This window comes from Sprattus sprattus, assembly GCF_963457725.1.
Source record: "Sprattus sprattus genome assembly, chromosome: 5".
Lineage (NCBI taxonomy): Eukaryota > Metazoa > Chordata > Actinopteri > Clupeiformes > Clupeidae > Sprattus > Sprattus sprattus.
Window position 1 is genome coordinate 11,984,215 of NC_137924.1, and position 20,344 is coordinate 12,004,558.

Genomic DNA, 20,344 nt, shown 5'->3' on the forward strand with positions numbered 1-20,344 from the left:
ACAGGAATACAGCAAACCCACCCCATCTGTGCCATCTCAGACATGGGGACGGAACGTTCAAACAGAGTTCCACTTCAAAGTGCACCCATGGGAACATAAACATATAAACAGAACATTCGGAGTCTCAGCCTTAACTACAGTGATGCATTGGGTCAGGAGCATCTGGAAATACAAGCAGATTACCACGGTAACCTGGGAGAAGCCTGGGATGTGTCCTCTAATGCGTCAACAACTGCAGTATGAGCCTCAAAAAACATTTCCCCCCTACATTATATTTGAGATACAAAAATAGCTTGCCTTCTGGAAAACACAAACATGCTGGCCTGCATTTAGGCAGCAATCATCTCATTTACAGAAGCCCAAGCATCCAAACAAAGACTGTGCACAGCCTAGGGAGGCCGACTCTACTTAATTAAGATCAGAAGAACGGACGGACGGTGGACATCTGGCCTAATTAGGAGTAATCATGGATCCGACCGAGTCCATCAGCCCTGACACAAACAGTTAGGAGGAGCGGGTAGGCTACCTCTGCCTTCTGTCCTTAGTGTTTATGGAAGGACAATACAGGACAAGATCAACCCTACAAAACTACAACCTACAAACTACGACCACAGGTTCACCAAGCAGCCATATTGGTGTGCCCGGCATTGAGAGAAGTATCTGAGGGCTGGGCTGGGCCCTATATCCACTGCACGTGCCTGGCAGGACTTGCGTCTGCAGGGGAAGAGCGAGACTATGGCTGAGCCGCAGTGCTGTGCCTCGGCTAATGCCATTAAACAGATGCAGACGACCTCAGGTGAAACTGCCATATGCCATGCCCAGTGAGCCACTCTCGCTGGCCCACAGTCACTCACACACAGACCCTGGATCACCCTACAGTCAGATCCCTGTGTGTACACCGAGCAAAATGCATCCATCCTCACCAGGCTTTACCTCTGGTTCTAGTTAGATATTGTAGATCATGTTCTAATGTGTGCAATGGGGGACTGATACCACAATCCAAACACTTCTAATCACATGGGAGTGTTCTGGCTAGGGGGCTACTAAGGGGAGCATATTGTGTGCATGTTTCAAGAGCAGGCTTAGGGGGCACACTTGGCATATTTGCATATATTCTGGATCGCATGTAAATGAAACCCTTTCAACCCGGCTTTGCACAGATAATGCAGGGTTAAAGCTGGCATGGCACACAAACAGCACCCTCTGCCTCACCCTGGGGGATTGTCATTTTAGGGGGGGGGGTGCACACCCTCCAGACACAAGGAAAAAAAACACTCTTTGGAGGAGAACCAATCAGAGTGAATTCTGAATGCTTTAACCCCCTTTAACTTCCAGGAAGGGAGGAGGTGGGTGACATGTACTTCATGATACAATTCACGTAAATGCTGCCGTTTGGCTCTTAATCCCGGCCTAATTAAGTGAGCACCCAATCTGCTGAGGCAGAGCGCTGAGGGCCCTCGCATAATACCTGTCGAATCACCAGCGGCCAGCGGCAGCAGCGTTCGCCCCATCAGCAATTCAACCTGTCATTAAAATTCCACCCGTTTGTTTTGGAGCCAGCTAGAGACTCCGTCTTTGTCTCCGTCTTTCTTTCTCTTTCTTTCTGTGTATGTGTGTGTGTGTGTGTGTGTGTGTGTGTGTGTGTGTGTGTGTGTGAGTGAACATGCATGTGATTGGAGTAAAAATCATTTGTTTTTGTTAAATCCTCTGCCTTACATTGTTTATACTGATTGCTGGGAAGATTGCGCACAGCTAAACAACAGTAACATGCTTTCCCCAAAGCCAAGCAAAAAAAGAGAGGGGTCTACTGGTAATCCCTCTGCTGGGCCCACAGAGACTGTCTGGCTGGGACGCGGTGGGCTTTCAACACCGAGGCGTCCAGCCTATTAAAATTCACAATATTAACACAAATGAATAATGGAAAAACCATTACTGCACGTCTTTTAATTAACAGAAGCGTAAGCCTGACTAATTCACGATGGGAAGTGGGGGGATGGTCATTTCAGATTGAGAAATAGTTCATCTTTTGTTGTTTTTTGGCCGATATGTTTATAGTAAAGCTAAAGCCCAGGCTGAAACATAGCAACAGAACTGCAATCAGGACTATGCATTAATTGAGACAAAGGCAGTAATCCACTGCAATTCGATACTAATGTGTGACCTAGATACAACAACCCTATCCGCCAAGCCACATCTCCTCATCTGCAAAGTGCTCTGCTTCGCTGGGGAACATTATGGATTCTGGGCAGCACATTTATTGACTATTGCTTGGCCGAAAGAGCTCAACGCACTCCTCTGAAAACTGAAATCAATGTATCAAACTAATGCATTGTGCGAGACTAAAACAAGAGGGAGATTATCACGACTATTAGTCTGTGTGTTTGGGTTCAAAGGCATCGGGCCGCAGAGAGCTTACCTCACAGGTGCAGGTGACCCGGCGAGGGTGCGGAGCCTCCTGCTGGAGCTGGTACACTAACACAGCATAAAGGACCAGACATTAGTCATTCATTCAAGCTCAGCATTCTCCATAGCAACAGACAGTATGATAACAAGTCTACTTACAGTAGGATTTCCATACTGGGGGTCTGTATTCATCATTATCTGAGAGAGAGAGAGAGAGAGAGAGAGAGAGAGAGAGAGAGAGAGAGAGAGAGAGAGAGAGAGAGAGAGAGAGGGAAAAATCAGGCATGAACAATTAATATAATTTCATTGCCCTATAGGTGAAGGAGACATATTGAAAATCAAAACAATGATTCAATATAATGATAGGGTAGAGGATACAGTAAAATGCCGTCAATTAATTTAACCAAGCTATGAAAGATTTATCATTTCTGACCTAGTGATCTTACTTCACATTTCACATTTTTTCAGATTTAAATAACAGCAGCTGTAATATGTAACTAAAACAATATTTCTATTCATAGACCACAGCAGCCCCTGTAGATAACTGGAAACAAACTAGCCATCCCCCTCTTGTAAAAGCCTAGGAATGTTCCATTTTTTACATGCAGGTGCCCTCTAGTGGACATTAAATAGTTGAGAAAACAGACAAAACCACAAACTCAGTTCAACAAAAGGAGAAGAGCCAGAAATAAACATCACTGTGATACAAGCAAAACTAAAGCAGACGGATAAAATGTCAATGTCATATAGGTCAGTTTAATCTAATGCATTGTAAATGGGGGATTACATATTTAGTCTAAACCTTACAAAATGTGACTGATGTGGTGGACCCAAACATTCAAGTCATTCGAGTCTTCCGAACACTTTACTAGCTCAGTGTTAGCGCCCAACTACTTTGATTAAGTCAAAAGATCTGAGCACTTTTTATATTCCAGACCATCAAGAAAGAGACTCCTGAAGCCAAACGCAGAGCCATCATATCACTTTAACATGTTCGAGACTGGGCCCTGTTTTTCTCAGGAGCGTTCATTAGGCTAAAACCAAATCTCTCTCTCAGTTTTTAGCGTCCTTGTAGGACCAAACTAACTCACTATATCCCTGAAAGGACCAGGGAAACAAAAGAAACCATCCTAATAATGATAAAAAAAGGACTTCGGGAATGTTAAGAGGCAAATGAAACAATGTACAAAAACAATTCAGACTATTTTCCAAGGAAAAAAGGAACTACCTGTCTGTCTGCATTCTTTAAGCGATAAGAAGGTCGCACACAACATTGCATTCATTTGTTTCCGTTCAGTCAGTGTGTCATCCACCTACTAAAGATATGAGGAATGTGTCTGGCTAAGAATATAGGTGTGGAATGCTGCAGCCCGACTCCTGTCGATCCTGCAGTGGGCACAGACTACCAACCCCGGCTCTGGACTTTGTACTGCATAATTGGAGCAATAAATGATCTAACTGGCCCGTAGCCACACCTAGTGCTGCTGCACTGTCAAGGAATATTAATAGATCAAGTTTTAATCCAATTTCTGAATTGCCAACACATTCACGTACCATTCACAATTTCTAACTGGCTCATCCTTCACAAAGACATTTTAAGTGAGCATGCATAGTGTAGATCTGATAATTGGAGAGGATGAAATCAATTCTTTTTGAGTTCCTCCTAAAACACCCTGGCAGGAAAGGTCTGTTGAAAAAGTTCCCCTGTAAGCACTCTAGGAACAATGAGCCCCAGGAGGGAGGCACTCCACCGCACTTCCAACGCCAGCCACCCAGAGAATGGCCCCACTCAGGCCATTCTTTTCACTGCTAGATTACCAGGAGAGAGTTGTCCTGAATTCAACTGGTGAGACAAGAGTGTTTTGTTTCGTGTAACCAAGGGTTATGAAGTGGCTTCTTTTTATTTTCGCTGCTGCTGCTGCTGTTTTTATGGTATGTTGGTTCTAGAAGGGGAAGTGCACTAATGCAGAAACAATGACTAAAATAATGAAACAAAATGTACTTCACGTTGGAATTTACATCAAACTGACATAGAAAGGAAGACAAACCATAAATACACAGCCTCGTTAATAGATACAATGCATCCTATCCTTGCACATGCTCCTTTTGTTGCCAATAAGACCAACATTGTGCTGATGTGCCTTTCTGTGTAAACTACGAGGGTCTAAACACTAGATAACAGTCCGAGCCATATCTATTCTTCACAGGGGTTTTCTTTGTGGCTGCAGTCTATTAATCTGAATTAAACTTTTTTTTTCGTTACAGTAACTCCCCCTCTTTCAATTGCGGTGGGCTCTTCCTATGATTCAGCATCCAATGTTGTCATAAAATGGCTGCTCTCCAATAAGGATAAACCTCCAGTGTGAGAAAGATGGGATGCCTAACGTTTGCAATGCAAATGTATAAAATGTATCTCCATGCATCGCCCTGTGAGAATACTGCGAAACCCGATATCTGTCTCTGGATCCCCCCACTTCACCTCATGGTCTTTTGTTGTGGCGATTGCGTACAAGTCCTAGACTATTATCGCCCAGCCAATTCTTACACAATATTGCCCGACAACACAAAACTTAAACGGCGACAAAAATAAGTATAAACACATAGCCCGCCTTCCGTGAAAGCAAAGAGTGGCATAGTAAACTCTTCTCAATGAGATCACACGCTGAAAGAGATCGGAGATGTCTGGTTTAGGAATATTCAACAGCTTGACCAACAAGTAAAGGGAGCCAAAGGAAGTTCCAAACGCAGTAATGGTCTAGGTATGATTCCCATTCTGATCAGCCGCATGCCAACTAACATTTACTTTAACGTTTCGAAAATGTAGATTGGCTACCACACCATATCCATTTAATCAAATGGATACGTCTCTCGACTGATGGTGAGCATGTTTGCCAAAGGCTACACGCCCAAGGGCTTGATACAGTCAACCCAAATTCATACTACATACGAGTAAAGCGTTGCACACCAGGATTTGCGCTACAAATTAACCATCTCCTGTTTTTATTAGCACCTTTACATTTGCACAATCAGCTCCGACTAGGTGTTTCAATAGTTATATATAAAAGCTCAAACTTACCAAAAACATTGAGAGCCATGATATTAGAACAATTCCGATGGACAAAGCCGCTGACTGCAACAGCATGAACTTCCTCCCAATTTAGTACGGTGCCATGGAGAAGACGACTCGTGCACTGGGTGGACGCGACGCGTGCTGGTAAAGCAATCTGACGTGAATTCTTGCAGGAATGTGGTCATTTGATTTCCACTCAAACGTAAGATAGCTCAAAAAACGTCAACTTAACACAAGCTTGGCTTCGTCTAATCAATCAAGCTCTAACTCGTATGACAACAGACGATCCCAGCCCCATCATTCTTAGCGAATCTCAGTTGTAACCTCGCACATCCAGCTACCTTGGTTAAGCCTTAAACAGAACCTCTCCATGCAGGGACTGTCCCTATTTGCACGAAAGCATAAATGTATATCCTTAACGACACAACACTGTAGCCTTCGACTCACTATGTATCCATCAGTACCAAAGTCGCCATCTTGCGAAACCACATGACCTGAAAGCTCACTTATCCATAGGGATCGCAGGCTCTACATGACCAGTTACCATGGATACCTCAATATCCACATTGTGTGATGCTGAGGGACGTTGGGCAATATGATGTAATGAACAAGGAATAGGCATTGTAGCTAATGTTTGTCCAGAGATCTGTTTGCATACATGTTAACTGTCAATTTAAGTCATGAACATTCTTTGAATGCCATATTTTAAACAATTGACTGTCAGTAGTTCTACGGTGTTTGCCACAGTAATCCGTAGCCTACTTTCTCCTGCTTACACACTACTTATGGCAGTCATCCAAAGAGAAAACTCCCGCTAGCAGAGCATGCAAGCAGGAAACCTTAAAGTAGGCTAGACTGTGGAGCTTACAGTTGGTCCACTTTTGGTATTTTGTATTACCACACAAAAACTACTAACTGAATTTTTTTTTTCATATGTTATTTTGCTTGTCTACTAAAAAAGATGATGATCAACAATATCTTGAATTTAGTTCATATTTTCTACAACTGCTTTACAAACATAAGGAGTATCACCATGGGCCATTAAAACACTCACCAGTGATGCTGATTTTAATTATTTTTTTTTTATCCTGGGCTTTGTAAAAAAAAATGCTACAATGGAAAATTGCTGATTTACACATAAACACACACAACAAAACACCTTACATAATTCCAAAAAAGCTTGACATCTTTCCATCATGTTAGTATATACCAATTATTGACATACAGCTCAAATATAATAATTATTCCATGTGTTTTAATTTGCCTTCACTTGTATTATCATATGACTGTTTTGTAGTTGATCTGTAATCTTACACCTGTTACCAGATGATGTACCTGGCATGTTTGTGTAGATACCACGATAACCTTGAAAGCCACCATGTCTTGAAATGTGTCATTTGTTAGAGCATAAATTAAAGATCACAATCTTCGAAGCTCAGTTTAACTGTGATATTAAGTGCAGAAGCTAGCTCGCAAGGGAGGTGGTGATGTCAAAACCATGCATACAACCTGGGCCGATAGCTCCAGACTGAAGAAAGAGCACTCAGAATGAACCACCATCAAGAAGAGGCTATTAAGCACAGCAAAAATCACAGATCAAGCTTGCAGGGATTGTTCGTTTTTCAAGGTGTTCCACCTGTCCCCTTGTTCCAACTGTACTCGTCTACCCTATAAAGGCACCCTAAAAATGTATTTATTTATTTATTTTTAGCTATAAAAAGTCTGCATTTTATGGGTTAAAAATGGCTCAACACGCCATCTACCGTTTAAAATGCTCCTGAACCTTGGAAGGCCGATGCTGACGTAGAGTCAACAATTTGGTTCATATCTACATCATGATATTCAGACTTTCAGTTTAGTAAACTCAGGCCCCACTGGAATTGTTAATGTTTGATTCTGTGCCGTTATCTTTGTGGAATAAGGCAATTCTGCCTCCCTTTTGTGTCAAATGTTAGCGTGCGTGACTGTTATCATTTCATCCGTGTCTAGTTGATGTGGACTTTGTCTAGCCCCACCTCGGCTGACGGATCTGTCCACTGTGAGTGTCTGTGCCATGTGTGAGTATAAGGCCGGCTGTCTGTTCCTTTAATCAATATGCGATCTTTGGCACTGCCAGGGTCATGCGGTGTGTCGGGCACAGGAGATGCTCTCCCAAAGCAGGATTTCTCGGGGTCATGCAGCATGGTGGGCAGGGTACTGGCCTTTAAACCTGACATCTTTGGGTGTACTTCCATTCTTCAAGGCTTGCTTGTTGAAATACACTCACACAAAACTTGTTGCAACACTTGTCTTGGATATTTTCTTAGGTAGTCCATAGCCTTTGAGCTTGTTTTTAAAATAACTCCTATACATATATATTTTGTAACATGACAAAAGATGAATTAAAATGGGTAACACTAACTCTAGAACATTACCGAAAAATAGCCATATCATTATCTGCCTTATCAGGCTATTGCATGTGTTGTTCACGATGGATCTAAGAAAGTCCCTCAAATAACATGATGCTCCAACAGGAAATGCCAGTGTACTCTCTTTTCCTGCCTGCTACAGTTAACCGATTCTCACTTGTTGATAGCACTCAGTAAGGGCAGATTGGAAATGGCTTTCAATCCTGATAAGTATTTGAACTTCTATCTAGTTGGTATTTTGTTACTGACACAAAAGTATACTTTTTGTATAGCAGCGTGTAAATGCGAGACAGTGGATATGAAGATGGCCTGTGATAGATATGGACTTACCAGTATTCCACGGTGTCATCATTTAAATCCAGCACTCAGACAGATGAATTTGTCTGGTAATCTCATAAAGTCAATCGGATCGTCAGATTTCACACTCTTTCCAAAGCTGAATGTCTTGGATCTTCAATTGAATTCTATAAAGGTAATTCCATGCACAACATTTTGTTTGCTGAACAACTTGACAGAGCTTAATTTGGGAAACAACCAGATCTCTTCACTAGGCTGTCAAATTTACTCTGGACTCCCAGGAAATCTCTCACTGGAATTCTCGCACCAACATTCTTATAAAAACCAAGCGGATACGTTTGATGGACTAGGCCACCTTATAAAACTGAGACTCAGCAGCAACATGCTGACAACTCTGCACAGCAGATCGTTTGCAGGCTTAAAATCTTTACAGGCTCTTTACTTGGAAAACAATAAGATTAACGTCTTGGCAAGAGATACCTTCAGAGGAATGTACAATGTAAAAAACCTGGATCTCTCAGGCAACAAGCTGGTTGTAATCAAGTCATCGTATTTTAAAGGGTTATCTAAATTGGAAGTGCTGAAATTAAATGGAAACAATCTCCTCAGGATAGAAAGGAACACCTTCAGACACTGTAAACTCATCACAGAAATAGACCTGTGTGACAATTCACTCACAGAGATAGAGCAGTCTGCTTTTCGTGGTTTATCACATCTGAATACTTTGAAGCTAAACAACAATAAAATCTTAACACTGGATCCTCAGGCATTTGAGAGCGACATTCAGCTGTTGTTTCTAGGTCTGACCGAGAACCCATGGAACTGCAGTTGTGAACTGCTTCGGCTGAAACAGTGGCTGGAATTCACCGGCAGCACGGTTGTCACTGTGTTTGTGAAGTGCTCTCAACCAGAAACTCTGAGAGGGCAGTACCTGGATGTCATGAGCAGTGCAGTGACCCGGCGCCTGGGGAGCGTGTGCAGCGATGCAGAGCTCCTTGTCGGACCTAGAACTAGCGAGTCCACCAGAAGCACATGGATGACAAAACAAGATGTCTTCAGTAGGGAGAACCCTCGTGCTCAGAGAAGGGTTGGAAGGACTGTTCCGAGGTGGGCTGTCAAGCGCACACACAGGGGTGTGGATATGCAGCTGCAGTACCAGGAGCAACCAGCAGATGCCACACAGAAAAGACCTGCAGCATTAACCACAGGCAATGGAACCTTAATCAGTGAACCCCATGTCAAAAATATAACTGATGCATGTGCTTATAATGAACAGATTCTCATCAATCTGGAGACAGTTACAGTCACCTCAAATTCTGTATTCTTAAAATGGGCCGTGACCGGAAAGGCCTACGCAGGTGCCTATTTCAGAGTCATGTATGACCAGTTTGACACCAAGACAAAGTTTAGCCGTTTTGTCAACATCAAGCAGGGCATGGCTTGTAGGCTGGGTGACCTGCGGCCTCTGACTCCCTACTTCATGTGCGTGGAGAGCGTGGTCGACGAGCGGGTCTGCCCGGTGGCTTCTCGTGACCTCTGCGTGGGTGTGGTCACGGAGGCCGAGGTGGCGCCGGGGCCCGAGCCGCAGAGCCTCATTCTCATCTTCACCTTGATCAACAGCCTGGCCATCGTGGCCATCTTCGCTGTGCTCGCTGGCACAGGACTGGCACTGAGACGGCAGAATGATGCGGCGAGTCTGGTTTATGCCCAGAACAGATGTGGGTCCTGTGCCATGTGCGCCGTCCAGATGTCCGATTTCAACTCCGCAGTGAACACCAACAGCTCCCACACCGGAACATACCAGCCAAATGATATGGATGCCATAGACATGCCACCTGGCCACTGAGTATAGAGTCAATCAGTAGTATATTATGGCATGTAATATTATGATACATCAAAAATGCAATGAAAATATAAAATTGTAAAACATTAATATGTAAGTATATAATTTAAACAGAGACCTAAAATCTGTTTCCTACCTGCATAACTTTATGTCCTTGTACATGGTTATGATTAGATGATGTAATAGTTGAAGAATCTGTATAGTTGTGTTGAGTAGTATAGAGTGACGCTCTGACACCATGGGTTGTGATTTCTGATGTCATCTCCACTTCCTGCTAGCAGCACTTCAGAGGGCCAAGGCCACCACCAAGACAGATTTCATCTGTGCAGAACTCAACCAGATGATCACACTGGTGTTATTCATCGAAATGTATTGAAAATATCAACACAAGGCACGCTCCTACAGTAAAAGACATTCACCATGTTATTTGAAAAAAGGTATAGCTAGATATGTAGTTGCTGCTGATATACCACCATGCCCATTTATTTTCTGTGCATGTAGGGGAGACGAAAGGCCACAAGGTGGCAGAGTGTTCCATTGCTGTTAAAGGCGTTTCTCCGTTTCTCTTCCTGGATAAGGAGAAAGAAAGACACAAACCATTTAAAGCACAATGATGTAGGGGACATCTGGTGTCAGAGAAAGGCACGGCACTGCTGATTTTAAGAAATTATGACTGCTTTTTAAAGAGAAATTAAAAGATTTATTACAACATTTTATTAATTTATGGTACTTTATACATAACTTTCACAAGTTACAGGTTTACTGCCAACACAATAATATCACATCCTGTTTCATGTAGTTGAGCCAGGGCTTAACAAAGTCAAGGACCCTTCATACGTCCGGGACAGCCTGGCTCCAACGGAAGGTATCACGCCAAGTTCAACTGCAAATATCCGAGACATGATTGTAAATATTGGTCTAATTCTCTCAGAGAATCATTAAGTCATGCAGATAAGCACATAACAGTGACAGTACAAATGATTTCTTGAACTAATAAAAAAACAAATTCCAAACAGAGAATATTTAAAAAGAGAAAGAATGTATCAATGTCTCATAGAACTACACAGTAGTAAGCCAATGCATCTTTAAAGAGAAGGCAAGTGGATTTCAAAGAGTATGATGCTATGCCTCGGAACCTACACTTAATTCATAATTATCACTATGCTTAATTGCAGTACTAAGTAGTGGAAGTTAAACATACATATGTTTCCTAATGTTTTATTTTCCTCTTAACATTGGTAGAGCAGCGTCTTGTCCTGTCATCCACATTTTAAATATTTCTGAATGTCTTCCAGGGACAAACAAGCCAATGATTCTCGAGGTGAGAAAACCTTACTGGGATGAGTCTTCAAGTGATTTTTTTCTCCACTTCATAAAAGTAATAAAGCTTAATCTTAAGACGCTAATACAAACCATGTACATAACATCTGGAAGGATCACATACAATGTATCATTAATGATGCCATTTACAATGTTTCCAAAAATGTATTTTTGTCTCTCTCTCTTTTTTTTTTAAACAACTAAAATGAGCAAGACAGAGCAAATGTTTTCTTTCAATGTGTTCCAACAGACCACACACCAAAGCATCAGACAGTCACTTGTCAGTAAGCAGAAATAGTATTGAAGGAATTCATGATTATGTCCCATTCCAAGTAACCTTGCACATGAAAATCTTTAGGAAAAGAAAAAAATACTAAATTATAAACAATATTATACAGCTGTTTTGCAAACTCATCCTTGGTGAAAAATGAATGGCACATTAATGGCACATCAAGGAGAAGCCAGAAAGATGAAGAGTGTATTATAGTCCTACAATCACTGCTCCTGCAACAATCTACACATGGAATGTTGGTCAAAGCACTGCGCTTGAACACGGAAATTTCTACCCAAAAAGTCCCTCCTTAAGACAAGTGTTTACATATGGAGGTCACTTTCAAACATTCAAACCACAGATATGCCACTTAGAGTAGCCAAACTACCCACTCACAACAAAAAGATAAAATTATCTAAATGTCAGTTCAAATTCCACCACTTAAGTTTATAATAAGACAGGTAATCAAATCTATGTCTAAAAGCTGCCAGTACTTAACGTGTGAACAGTTAAACACTAAGGTAAACAAACCCTTTATCTCTCGTTGTGTGCAAAATGGAACAAAGGCGAAGAAATAAAAAGTGACTGCTCCTTCTTTTAACCTTCAGATAGTACTCAGGAGAGATGATTTTAAAGAAAATAAACAAAACAAATAAATAAGCCAACCTAAATGACTTGACAACACACTTTGGTTAAGAGGTTCTCGTCATCAACACACACTGATTCGCTCTTCATAACAAACCCAGAACCCTTCCAGCTCTCCATGAGTTCTGTGCTTTAGAGAGATATGTAGAAATCGCATAATAAATAGAGTAAACATAAACAATAACAATCAGTTCCATATTCACACAATCTGTAAAGTGCCCTCCCTCTTTTGCATCTTCACCAACTCTTGTTTTTTTTTTTTTTTTAAATCAAGAAATCAGACAGAATGAAAAGAGGAGAGATGGGCATGGAAGAAGTCAAAGGAAAAGTAGCACAAATGTTCTCCAGACTGAAGAGCCGAGGAGGAGGAGGAGGAGGAGGAGGAGGAGAAGGAGGAGGAGGGAGGGTGGGTGTGTGTGTCCAGTCCTCTCGGCTTAGCGTGGCTGCTGGGAAAGCACTGTGTGATGGTCCGTGCGATCAGCTCCCTGAGGGCTGGGACTGGGTGCTGGGGGCCCCGCCCACCTGTGGCTGGGTCTCCTCTGTGCTCTGGTCTGCAGGGGCGGGGGCGGGGGCGGGGGCCGGGCCGGGGGTGGCTTCGGGGGCGGGAGCAGCGGCCGAGGTGGTCACCCCATTGGACGTGCTGACGGAACTGTGCTGAATGGCTTCGTTCTGGGGGCTGCCCGGTACAGACATGTCCTCACAGCTGTCCTCCTTCTCCGTACCTGAGACAGACAGACAGACAGACAGACAGACAGACAGACAGAGCAGGGTAAGGACGGACACATGTTAGCCATGGCAATTAGTACTCTCAAAACTCAGCTCATCAAAACACTGTTGTCAAACCTCTTGATCATTCCCCATGGCAATTAGGGGTTGGTTCTCAAAGCAACACAGCAGGGCATAGAGCCCACATACTGTACACACAAAGAGATATCTTAATACAGTACGTGTGTGTGAGAGTGTGTGTGTGTGTGTGTGTGTGTGTGTGTGTGTGTGTGTGTGCGTGCACTTGCAGCACAAATTGAACACGTTCAGTCTCCAACTATGCCTGTGGAGTTTTTTCTTTTTTTTTAAAGTCCAGGTCAAAGCCAGCGCCGCTACGCGGGGAATGATGAGCACAAAGGATCCAGTTAAATCCCAACGAGTGCCTTATAACCTTTAATTAAAGTTACAATGTCAATTTAAACCAACATCATAAGGGCACATTACACTCTGTGGCGTTCGGCTGGGCTGCGCCACCCCTCCCCTGCGCTCCCATTTGTTTTTTTGCTACCTTGCCAACTACTGCAGCGACAGATGATTACAGCACCTGATTTTAACGATGCTCACACCGGAGAGTAGGCAAGACTCGGAGTCGAAATGCCACCAGCTGTTAGGCAGTTGCATTGAATTAATTGGATCCTGATGAAGGGGTGGGGAGAGAGAGGGGGGTGGGGGGGGGAAAACGAGAAGAAAAAAAACCCTCTCCCATGCTCTGACTCGTAAAAGGAATGTGAACCACTCTGATAATTAATATTGCTAATGACATGGAGTCAGTGCAAATGGCAGCGGGTAATTAAGACTCTGGTTTGGTATTTGAGAACGGGAGATACCGATTGTGGAATATGGGATTTGCCATAAAGACAAGCCATGGCCCCGTTTTAAAAGGGCCTTCTGCTCGCACTGCCTCTCCAGGGCACGAGTGGCTAAGAACAAGCCTGTGTCAAAGGGCCATAAATATCCCCTCCATTTCTCCAGCCCTCCATAAGGTCATCTGCACGTGAATCAGTCAAGTATTTTTCCCTATTTGGATTCCACACACTCAAATGAACATAATTACCTCAGATGGTATTAGGCTAAGGCCTGTGTGGAATGTGTGTGTAAGCATTATGTGTTATCAGACACAGTTCTACCAGGGCTGCCGTGGCTTGTGTGTGGCGTCTCTTTCTGATGCTTTCTTTCTCTCCTTCGTTCTTTCTCTGTCTGTCTTTTTTTCACCCCCTACGAAAATCTGGATTTCTCCGGCTAGCAGATGGAGAGCCGGGGCTGCCAAGAGCAAGCGTGGCCTGGCTTGTTTGCAGGGCAGGCTGGGTAATTTTCTCCCACCTGCCATAGCTGCGGCTCAGCTCAATCATTAAAAGAGTTAACAGACAGCAGGCAGGACCCCCCCCCCCCCGGCCCAAGAGACCGACGCTACTGACGGGAGGAGAGCGCAGAGTAAGCGGCTTGCCTGGCCCGGACCCTCCGCTCAAACACAGACGGATGGCTGAGGCCTTTACGCAGACAAATTCCCCCAAATACATTATGGCATTACACAGGATGTATGTTGCTCCGGGAGACATCTTTTGGAGGTAGATGGCCGCCATTTCTTTCTTTCTTTTATTTATCTATTTATTTTTTGTGTGGTGGGGTTGTTGGGGGGGGATCATAAATGCCGGACGCTGGTTGTTTACCGCTCTGGAAGGTGGCTGAATGGCAGATACTGTAATTTTTTTGAAGCAGAGAGTCCTTGTTTCATTACATTAGGGGAGGCTCTGACAGACAACCTCTCGCAGAGGTCTCCAACACATCCCTACTGCGCCGGCATAAAGGATGGCCCCATTCATTTCAAACACCACCCCACCTTAAAAGCAGCACAAAAAAAAATCCAGACAACAGAAAATGAGTCTGCCGCCTGACAACTCAATACAGCCAGGAAGCCATCAGTCCTCTAATGTGCATAAAGCGTGTCACTTCCCCTCTTCCATTAACAATAGAGACACATAATGAACTGTGCAGGCTGCGATGCCACCTCTCTGAGAGAGAGAGAGAGGAGGGAGAGAAAGAGAGAAAGAGAGGGAGGGAGAGAGAAAGGAGAGAGAAGACAGAATCGGAGGAAGAGAATAGAAGGGAAGAGATGATCCTGTCAAGTGCAGAGATATAATGGACCTATTTTGCATGCCATCATTGTCAATACAAGTCACTGGCAGACGTGGGCAGCAGGCAAATGTGTCTGCGTGGAGCCCTGCGATCCGCCTGGAGAGGAGGACAGAGCTGAAGGGACAGAACTGTAGGAGCTCTCTAAAAGCCACATCAGAACCCCCCAAACAGCACTGCTCTGGAATATTTGGGGGAACAGAATTACAAAAGTATGGGGGCGTTGGAGGCAGAAAACTGCTTACGCATACTTTCGCCTTAAAACTGCCAGCCATTAACTTTTACAACAAACACCGGAGGAGCTGCCACCGTGTCTGCATGCCCAACGCCAGACAACCACCTCCCCTGTTCCCCTGACAACAGTAATTGATATGAAGTGGGTGCATATGGAAGACAGGCGTCCACAGATTTGCCCGTCTCAAAGACAGATCATTAAAGGATAACAACCGAAGATGACTCTCAATTACAGTGTCCTTCAACTGCATTCTCAGCACTGGGGACATTAACAATACTTACAACACGCCATCCTCAAAAAAAAAGGGACCCCCCCCCCCCCCCCCCCCCCCAAGGCAGACAAAAGGGAAGGGCAGGATCATCACAGGGTTTCATCAAACGTGTCCAAGTTCATCCCCAGGAAACTCGTTCGTGTTTTCACAGAGTCTGTCTAAAGGCGTTGATGGGGCTTCACGTCAAATTCAAATGGGGAGGCATTTGTGCAGATCGCACTTGAGCTGACAGCCTTGCATTAATGGCAGGCCCGTCTCCCCTATCAACCTCTATCAGACCTTTAATTAAGCCCCCCGGGCCCTGAGAGCATACATCTGTACTCCCCTTAAACTTTTATCTCTCTTCTCTAAGAGGCAGGAGCACAGGACATCTCACTGCTCAGTCAGTTAGCCTTCAGATCAGCCGCAGAGAAAGAGAGAGTGAGAGAAAGAGGGAGAGAGAGACAGAGTGAGGAGGAAGAACAAGAAGTGAAATAGCAGCAAATGAGCTGGACCAAGGAGAGGTGCAGAGATCGAGAGAGTGGAGATGGAGAGAGAGCGAGAGAGAGAGGAAGAGAGAGAGACAGAGAGAGAGAGAGTGAGAGAGAGATTGAGGAGGAAGAACAAGAAGAGAGATAGCAGCAAATAAGCTGGACGAAGGAGAGAGAGAGAAAGAGAAAGAGAGAGAGAGAGAGAGAGGAGCAGAGAGAGAGAGAGAGAGAGAGAGAGAGGGAGAGAGAGAGAGAGAGAGAGAGGAGCAGAGAGCGAGAGAGAGTGGAGATGGAGAGTGGTTTGTCCCTCCAGCGGTTGGCCGGCCTCATTTTGGATGGATTTCAGTGAGAGCCCAGGGCTGTGGATAATGGAACATTACTCACAGTGATAGCCAGACTTCTTCTGCATGGCTGTAACAGGGCAATCTTTATGAGCCAGGAGGAGCTGCTTCAAGTGAGCTACTTCATTTCTCAGCAGGGTGACTTCACTCTGGAGGAAAACACACAGACAAACACACACACACACACACACACACAAACACAAAAACATACAGTTTACACAAATGAGATCTCAATGTTTTAGTAGACACAGAGGCAACATGTGGATCTTTCCACATGACCACACTACAGGTTTTTTTTTCTCAAACTGAAGAATGAACTTGTGACCAGTTGAGCTTAGAGTGTCGTCATAAACACAGGATAAATAAATCAATGCTTTTTTTTTGTTTAACTATGTAAACCTATGCAAATGTAGGCAAACTGTAAGACTTGTGAGTGTATTCTAATCTTAACAGGTGGCAGGAGGCCAGGTTATCTTGGTGTGACTCCTCTGTGGTGAGTTCTCCTCTGGTGTTTCACATGCAATCCCTGTTAAGTGCTCACCTGTTTGGACACAGCACTGCAGCGGTGCAACAGCAGAACAGATGACACGGAGATAAAGTACGGCCGCACTTTTTCAATTAAGTTGTTCGCGCGCCATAATCATGGTCCTTTAATGGCCGCCGACCAACACATTTGTCAGAGGTGAGCTCTTCCTACTGTCAGCACAACTTTGTGGATTCTGCTGAGATTTACACTCCCTTGTCGTTACAGCCCCCGCGGGAGCCAGCCCTTCTGCATGCGCTAAAGAGAGGGCACATCACGCTGAAGGTGACTTCCACTGGATTTAGAGCAGCCCGCAGCCCAGCCCAATACACCCCTATGGCAGATTTAAACTCTTTTCTGCCCTCCTCTACTCCCTCACTTTCTCTCTTTTTCTCTCTGTCTCTTCTTCCCTTGTTTTTTTTTTTTGCTGGGAGGACTACGGCAGCTTAATCTATTAGTCTAAAAGCGGCCAATTTATGTGATTCCATCTGTTTAGCCTAGCTGGTCTTGGCGAGCCGGGGCTGTTGTGAAACAGATTTAAACACAGCTGGCGGAGCCCTACATATCTCCGCACTGCGCTCGCTGCCATGTCCCATTACAGCACGCAGCGCCACTTTTGTGGAGCCGTTTTTCATTTCACCTCATTTTTCCTCCCCTCTCTCCCTCTCTCTCTCCCTCTCCCCCTCTCTCTCTCCCTCTCCCTATCTCTCTCTCTCCCTCTCTCTTTCTCCCTCTCTTTCTCTCCCATTCTCTCTCTCTTTCCCTCTCTCCTTCTCTCTTGCCCCGGCACACATCTTTCCAGTTATACAGGTGCAGCCTGTAAAAGAAACAACCCACTGGGTTTACATGACACTCCAACACAATACAATTACACAGGCAACGCGAGGAGGCTAGGGGCGGACCTCTCGCCATCCACCAGGGCTCCTATGCAGTCAGCTAATTATAGCTTCAGCACTGTGTATGGGGGCTACCTGACAGGGGGAATAGTGTTTTTCAGGATGATGGAGTAATCTAGGAGTGGGCACAGGCAGACTATCACTACCCCACTAACAAACGCTCCACGCCTTGGTGTGTGAAACGGCACCACTGGAGACGGGAGTAGAGAGAGTGGTGATGACGAGAGTATCTCCCCCCCCCCCCACCAAAGCGAGACACAGGGCAGGCCGCTGACCGACAACAACACAACTAACTCGGTCTCAAACTTTTGGTGAGCGGGGTGCGGGGTTTGGAGGAAGGAGAGCGAGCGCGGCCTTTAAGACGAGAGCCCTGCCTTCCAGCCAAACATGCCTGCTGGCTCTGACTCATTAAAGAGCCGCTTAAGGATGATGTTAAAGTAATCGTGCATCATTAAGGCCCACTCCACTGATCAGCTAGGCCAACGTGGCAGCATGGGAGTTATTACCAAAAAAAAAGAAGAGGAGGAGGAGAGAGAGAAAAAAAAATAGCAGCACCACTGATTAATGCCTTCATATAAAGAACACTTTCATTCTCTGACATTCAATTTTCGCCCTGAGTTGTTCCGTTCTTCACAGTTAACAGCTCCGCTCTCCACACCCTCGGGCTGCCTGTCCCCTCCCCCTCTCTCCCCCTCTCTCCCTGTCTCTCCCTCCATCTCCATCTCTCTCTCTCTCCCGCTCTCTCTCCCTCCATCTCCATCTCTCTCTCTCTCTCTTACCACCTTCATCTGCCTGCATTAATTTAACCCTTAGTGGCTTACATCGAGCTCATCAGCCGCCGCCTGTTTTTCCATCACATATTAATAGCTCTCCCCCCACCCCACTCCCGTTGAACACCCAATCGACCCCCCCTCCACCCCCCCTTCTCTCTCATACCCACTGCCTCTGTTTTTTTTCTCCCTACCAGAGCAGATAAGACAAGCGCGCAAATAAACAGAACATCTCATTAAATTGTCTGGAACGTCGACGCAGTGCACCCTGGGCCTCGTGAGCACATCAGCACGGAGACAACGGTTACGTGAACTGTTTCGAACTTGTCAGCGTTGCGTCCTAATTGCTTCCTGCGGAAATGAAGGGCTGGAGACAACGACTCCTCCCCAGGAGATGTTTTTTCGGGAGGCCATTGAGGAGACGGAGACGACGGGTAATGGATCGGAGTGGGGGGGGGGGGGGTGCCGGGGGGGGGGGGGGGGCGCGGACACGCTCACGCAGCACTGACATCTGGAGTGTATGTCTTTATTGACAGGGACGTGTCGATGCAGGGGGAGCCTCAACGCATGGGGCTCCACTGTCACGCTGACACATTTCTTAATCGCTATTAACGACTTCATCACTGCATTAGCCAATGACGCACGCCACCCGCCGTCCTCACTGTTACATGTATATACACACAAGCGCACACACATCCAGGGGGGCTGCAAATTTGGCAAAGAAATGGAGTCTGCGGCGCAGTTCTGGACATTAACACGCCACAGGAGTAGAGGTCATGATAAATATGCTCCACTAGGCTAGAACAGGTGTACGCATAAAAGGCTTGTTTCCTGTTGTGGTTTTGAGAGTGTGGAAGTGGCTCAGAGGGACTAAGGCCTACCTGCAGCTGGCCATTCATGGAGTTCATGTCGTCGGCCTTCTTCTCCAGCGACTGCACCCACACCTTCCTCTTCTGCCGGCAGCGGGAGGCGGCGGCGCGGTTGCGCTCCAGGAACTTGCGGCGCTTCTCGTCGGGGTCGTCGTTGGTGGAGCGGCGCCGGCGGCCGCCTGTGCTGGGTGTGTGCTGGGCGGGAGGCGCCGGAGACGCCTGTAGGAACAAGAGCAGCGACGCAGGTGAGGAGCGGACGACGCAACCAAATCTACTCATCTAAACTTGTGTTCACAACTGACAAGTGTGTACTCAGAGTGCCATTCCTTCACAGCAATGCCAACCAAAACACTGGGCTAAAGTGTGCTAAATGTGCAGTACATTATCCATGAAAATATGTTCTCAGGAGGTTAACTGGAGGCCTGTGGGGGTCAAACAGAGGGGCGAATGTGTAGATAACCTTCAAAAGGCAGACATCTTCACATGATCAACCTGGTATGAACAATCAAGGACATTTGATAGAACTACCTGAAAGACTCCTGAATAGATTACCTCTTTTACAGCATGACAATGTTGGTTTGAGACTATGTTAACGGACATATTTTTAATGAAATCTGATCTCTCTCTATCTATCTTTATATATATATATATATATATATATATATATATATATATATATATATATGTGTGTGTGTGTGTGTATATGTGTGTGTGTGTGTGTGTGTGTGTGACTAGGGTGCTTACGGGGGTCTCCGTGGTGGAGGTGGCGGGCTGCTGCAGTGTCTGGGGGCAGGGCTCCTCTGGCGGGGCCGGGGTT

At 45.2% G+C, this 20,344-nt stretch overlaps 1 protein-coding gene across 1 annotated transcript in view; it reads right to left on the bottom strand.

Moving 5' to 3' along the window:
- Nucleotides 1-10,797: 10,797 nt before the first annotated feature.
- atf2 (activating transcription factor 2) overlaps nucleotides 10,798-20,344 on the bottom strand; it is a 20,171-nt gene continuing 10,624 nt past the window's right edge. Inside the window, exons 4-7 of the mRNA XM_080839899.1 lie at nucleotides 20,272-20,344; nucleotides 19,540-19,746; nucleotides 16,513-16,618; nucleotides 10,798-12,979 (exon numbers count right to left, since the gene is read on the bottom strand). The exon at nucleotides 20,272-20,344 is cut by the window's right edge and continues 125 nt beyond it. Coding sequence (XP_080696025.1) covers nucleotides 12,735-12,979; nucleotides 16,513-16,618; nucleotides 19,540-19,746; nucleotides 20,272-20,344 — 631 coding nt within the window. The 3' untranslated portion in view covers nucleotides 10,798-12,734. The remainder of the gene's footprint in view (nucleotides 12,980-16,512; nucleotides 16,619-19,539; nucleotides 19,747-20,271) is intronic.